The sequence below is a fragment of the Hesperophylax consimilis genome, chromosome 22 (genome assembly GCF_061612785.1).
Source record: "Hesperophylax consimilis isolate HC1 chromosome 22, BYU_Hcon_1.0, whole genome shotgun sequence".
In the NCBI taxonomy this organism is placed as follows: domain Eukaryota; kingdom Metazoa; phylum Arthropoda; class Insecta; order Trichoptera; family Limnephilidae; genus Hesperophylax; species Hesperophylax consimilis.
The window spans coordinates 7,709,990-7,715,989 of NC_142857.1; the positions used below are offsets into that span (position 1 = coordinate 7,709,990).

At 31.8% G+C, this 6,000-nt stretch overlaps 1 protein-coding gene across 1 annotated transcript in view; it reads left to right on the top strand.

Moving 5' to 3' along the window:
• The window catches only part of vex (somatomedin B and thrombospondin type 1 domain containing protein vexed), a 457,064-nt gene extending 451,430 nt beyond the window's left edge, over positions 1 to 5,634 (top strand). Inside the window, exon 6 of the mRNA XM_089645413.1 lies at positions 4,925 to 5,634. Coding sequence (XP_089501539.1) covers positions 4,925 to 5,223 — 299 coding nt within the window. The 3' untranslated portion in view covers positions 5,224 to 5,634. The remainder of the gene's footprint in view (positions 1 to 4,924) is intronic.
• The last annotated feature ends 366 nt before the right edge of the window (positions 5,635 to 6,000 follow it).

The following is a 6,000-nucleotide window of genomic DNA, read 5'->3' on the forward strand; positions in this document are numbered from 1 at the left end:
ATGCAATACATAGTGTTAATAAAAACAACAGTTTTTATATTATAATTCAACTGTATTTTCACGAGCATTTGGTTCCTTGGTGAGAACAGACAATCTGTCTGCCTAGGAAATAATATAGACTGACGAGACACAATTACACTTGTACACATTTATTTAAAATAAAATAAAACGCATTGTGCATGATAATGAAAAAATTGTTAATTTGGATTGAAAAATAAGGATTAATTATGTAAATACTTAAGTGAACACCCTCACATTCATCAGAGCTGGTCTACCTACACTATAACTAGATAAACTTAAGATATTAAGAAATTTTAATATTTCTCATGTTATATTTTTGAGTAATATTACGATTTCTGATGAAATACACGATTCATACACTAAAAATTCAGATAGTGTATGAATCGTGTTTTTCATCAAAAAAACGTAATATTACTCAGTTATGATTTTGAAATATGTAGCATTGTTTTATTTTTATTTTATTCATGTGTATCTAGTTTACAGCTAAGTGGAACCATTATCTTCGTTCATTCGTCGTATTATATGCTTTTTACTGGATAATCTGTAAACATATAATAAAAGATAAAAAAAAATATCTTTATACAAATCTGACTAACTACCTAAGCGTCGCAATATTTCATGGAGAAAGCAAAGATAATATTATTCAACATGACATGACATGATTCTGGTACGTATTTGATTACCTAAACGTGCCATGTCTTTCTCCATTTTTTTCTCCATTCATCCCCTTTTATTTATTCAATCCTGTTAAGTCATCTCGTTCTTTATCTTTTTCAATGCACTTACATCTGAATTGCATTATTTTCGGATCAGAACGTTCTTCATTTTATAGTATACAAATTACCGTTCAACTTTTAACCGTGGTACATGATTTAATCACGTATAACTCTTAATAATCTCATTAATTAATACATTTTACACTTTAACTGGGTAAAGACATCCACTTTGAAACTTCAAGTTACGCATCAACGTTATTTAAATCAGGTGATATATTTCTAGAGATTGGGCAATATCCATCGATAACTAATGACTCATCATCTCAACACATCACCAACGTGACAAAAAAATATTTGTCATTTATTGTAAGTGAAACCTCTGAAAGATTTTCCTGTCTGTTTAAAAGATTTAAAGAGAACATAACACCATCTCTCCGTGCCTTTGAAAGTTGGCATTTTCAACCCAATGTTGAAGGATACACTTTGGTTCCGATCCGTTGAAATATACCAATGAAAAGATAAACTTAGAACGGGTTGTTTTGGAGAATTTGAACAATTCGTCAAATTTCAACGTTATGTAAAGATTTTTTCCAGTTCTGTCAAGCAACTAGCCTTTAATGATATAATAACAGAACTTGAAAAGAACTTTCTCAGAACCCGAAAATGAACATTGAAATTTGATGAATTGTTCAAATTCCCATGTTTTATTCAAACATATTTTGATGTATAAGTGTTATTGGAAACTAGATTAACTTTAACTTAGAAAGCAAATTATTCTTTCAATTTTGAAAAAGACAATTGAAATAATCAGTTCCAATTTTAAAATGACTTTTAAATCCAAAGCAAATAAATCCAATCCGAGTTCTATTGTTCATTGAACCAGAGTTACAACTACAGCTGAAATTGATTTTTGTATGATAATATAGATGATTTGTTAACAATTCATCCGCAAGATATGAAATCGCTCCACATAAGAATGGTCTAGACAACAAAAATCTGCCAACGATTCAATAAACAATTGTTTAATAGCCTAAATAGTTGAGTGTTCTTTGACTAAGTAGTACTAAAAGTTCGTTAGCAAAATGATATCTGATCATCTCGATAAACCACTAGCTGTCTTCCTTGATTTGTCTTAATTCTAAAGCATTCGACCCAATTCTCACCATATTCTTAAAAAAATTGCTTAAAACTTCTTATAACTACTTTTCAAAGATTGTGATAGAAGTTACTTCTACGAAATGGTTTTAAACCAACTTCACACAGAGATTACAAACAAATGTCATACAGATATGATCTTAGATAATTACGACCAAAAGTATTATCGTATTTTTTTTTATTGTTGATACATTTTTTTTTTTTTACAATATTTTATTTCAATTTAGTAATGTTGGCCTCACTGGGTTGTTTACCCGTGCTGAGGCCCCCATTTTATAATTTAAGAATTTATACATTTAAAAAAAATAAAAGAAAAACAACATTAAAATAAAGATAAATTTAAAATAAAAAATAAAGATTAAAAATTAAAATATAATTATAACACTAAAAGAAAAATATCAAAAGAGAATGTAAATCGGCATTTATAGTGATATATGTGTTTGTGCGTGTTGCGTGTTTTATATATTTTTTTTTGTGTTGCGTGTATATGTTTTATTCTTTTATGTTATAGTATTTTGGTAATATTGTCTTTTTGTTCTTTAATCCATTTTTTTATTTTGTGTTTGAATTTATTTTTATTTTCCTCAATTTTTGTTTCAAGTGGAAGACTGTTGAATGCTTTAATAGCGTGGTATTTATGGTGTCTTTGTCCAAAGGTAGTGTTTACCGTCGGAGTTTTTATGTTTTCTTTGTACGCTTGTCTGACCGGTCTATTAGTGATATTTTGTGTTTGTTGGGGTTTGTTTTTTTGGTCGAAAATGTAGTTTAGTAGTGTTTTAACATATAATTGGCGTATATCAAGTACGTCACAGCTTTTAAATATTTGGTCTGTGTCGGTTAGTTTATGTTTTTTGAGTATTACTTTTAGTATCGTTTTCTGTGCGATTTCTATTTGAGCGATAGCTGCGTTTGTTGCTCCTCCCCAAGCAATTATTCCATATTCTATTATTGATTGGCATAGTGCATAATATATTGTTTTCAATTGTTTTATTTTATATATGTTTCTTATGTTTAGGAAAATGTGTATTGTTCTGAGGAGTCTATTTGTGATTTGTTTGATGTGATGTGTCCATCTAAGATTATGGTCAATTAGGATTCCTAGATACTTTATTTGTTCTGTTTTTTCTAGAGGGGGGCAATCGCAGATGTTGGTGTTTATGCATTCGTGTATTTTTATGGTGTTTGTATTGTTTTTTGGCTGTCCTGTGTTAGTTATGCTGTACGTTGTGAATTTTGTTTTTATCTTTCATTAGTTAATGTTTCGGACACTCTGACGCTGCCACTGGAATTCTACCACGAATATATGTTGCGAATTTTACTCAAGCCTTGAGCTTTTCTCCGTGGACTTACGTAGTGTGCGAGGTAACTTATATTTTTTAAAGATGTATATTTTCAGAGAGTAAAAAGGTACCTACGGCTAAATTCTCCGAAATACAAGGGTTTTTCTTTGTGAAAATATTAAAGCCATTTTAAGATCTACGTGGGAATATTAATATTACTCTAAATTCTGTGCATATATTATACAAATTCTCATCTGCGTCTATATGTAACTACAATGTTTTTATTTTTAAAGATTATATATTTTTTAGGAAGGAGTAATTTTTGTTCGAGGAACGAACAAGGATTGGGATAGCCGTATTTTGAAGAGCTATTCCACACAGATAAAGCATGTATAAAGCCTATGGCTTATGACAGGCGAATGCGAACAATTGGTAAGGTTAATTCACAGTCAGCTTACTGGGTGGCGAACGAAATCTGCATCTCGAGAATCATCTGTCAGCACTGGAACGGTGATCGTTGTACGGCGATAGTTGCGATAAAATACGGTTAAGGGATTATTTTTTGGATAAATAACCGCCGAGAGTACACACATTGGTTTTGACAAGACGAACGTTTTGATGCGATTGTACGGCTCACGGAACTCCGTGATTATAGTTGACGTGTGTGAATTCAAACTGTACAGTTCAAATTCTGACGATACTATATGTCAGCACACGGCCTGTCAAAAGCAAATCGGGGGTATGGAACAAATTAATTTATCTAGCAAAGAGTCATAAATAAATGGGTGGCTAATCGCATCTGTCGTGGACAGTTATTAGAGATATTCAAATACGTTAAACATTCTGTCAAAATCCAAATAGCTACAATAACTAATACACAGAACTAAAATACTGATACAAAAAAAATGTATATTTTACTATGAAATATATTAAAACATTACAACAGCCTCAATTTTTTAATTTCAAAAGCTTCATTTTTTTATTTCTGTCGCAACCTCTGTTTTAATAGAAGCGTATATGATATAAAGCGTGGTGTTTTCTCTTTCTAACACTGCTTATATCATATTTCTAACCCTGACAGTAAGGAAGACACGACGATTTCTGTGAGATCAAATGAGCTGGTCCGAAAAGCAAACAAATTGACTCTACAGGTTATGGCTGAGGGCTTAAGGCCCCGTAGTAAGGGTTCAAAGAAGGTTTGAAAGAGGAAATATGTAAATACGAATGTTAGAGGGAGTACGCTAATATTAAAACGATAATAATTAAGCAAAAATGGTGAAAATATTTAATAAAACACGACTCATTTGATATAGAGCAATAATCTCTCGACAATTTTTTTAGTTGCATTTGAAGATACACTGTGAATTTTTTCATGCCTATAACATATTAAATAACAGCACAAAACGTGTTTTTAATAATTTTCGGAAGTTAATTTGCGATTTTTTTCTATCGAAGGAATTTCATATAATTAACGTTTCGGCAAAACAAATGTGTAGATAACTTTTAAACTAACTTAACGAGAAACTTGTTATAAATCGGAAAAAATTGGGTATCCGGGGGCCCATAAATTGTCACCCCGTTGTAGAATTTCTGACGCATTATTTCAACACCGAACTTTTTTTCGATAAGTGTTCAGGAACTCCGCACGCTTTAACAAATATGATCCGGAGTACCGCAAGCTTCACAATAATTTGACCACTAATATATGAAAGCCTGGTGTATATAAATATATATATTTTAATCTTGTTTCAGGATCTCGTGTGTGCGTCCGCTGCGAGAGCGAAGCACTCCGCAAGAGCCTGCAGTGGCGCTGTCAGGGCCACGGTCTGGTCGCACGCGCCACGCGGTTCTCCGCGCTCTCCGCCCCGCACTGCCACGGCAAATGGCTCCGGCTCACCCCGGACCTCGACCAGGACAACAACCACAACAACCCCGACCACACCAACTCCGTTCACAACAACTCTGTCCACAGCAACAGTTCTAACTCGTCGGACAACGCGTGTTCGTCCACATCCTGCCTGCAAAATGGAGCGCAGTTCATTTTTGTTTGAAAACTGCTGGCAAAATATCACTAGTTTTTCCAACCTTTGAAGAAAATATCTGATTTTTAGCGATTGTTATAAAATTCCTTTATTTTTATCCTGATTTTATCAAAATGCACAGATTAAAATATGCATTGCTTATTTGTTAAAAACGTAATTGCAGACCATTTCCTAATAAAATGTTAATTTATTCAAAATATATCGGAACACGTGTTTATGCAGCTGCGCTTATCCAGATAAAATATTGACGAATGCGAAAATATTACAAATTTTATGAACACGTGATCCAACATTCTTATAACACATTCGTGTTTTGCTAATAGTTTGTTAGGAAATTCGACAATTCATTCGTTAAAGGCCTGTAGTCCCGTTTCTAACAGTAATACGAATAATTTAATAATATTTTCAATAAATTAGCAATATTTTATTTCAGTAAGGTTTTTCTTTTGTCAAGAATAGGTAAGTCTAAAGTAAAATTTTTTTAAATGCCGTTGATTTTGTGTGATCACTCCAACTTTTTTGATTGTTTTCCTCTAAAATTAGTTGTCAAATAAGAATCAACATTTGCATTCCAATTCTCATCAAAAAAATGTATTAATTATTACAGTAGTTGATTTCGTATTTGTAACAATTTTTTAGACAAGCACATCTCATTTGAATATTATAGATTTGCAAGTAATACAGATAGATAAACTCAATAATAATAAAACAAAAAATCAATCAACTATTTATTTTATTTGTGATGTAAATTATTCTTAATTTGACGAACGCATTTTTTTAAACATT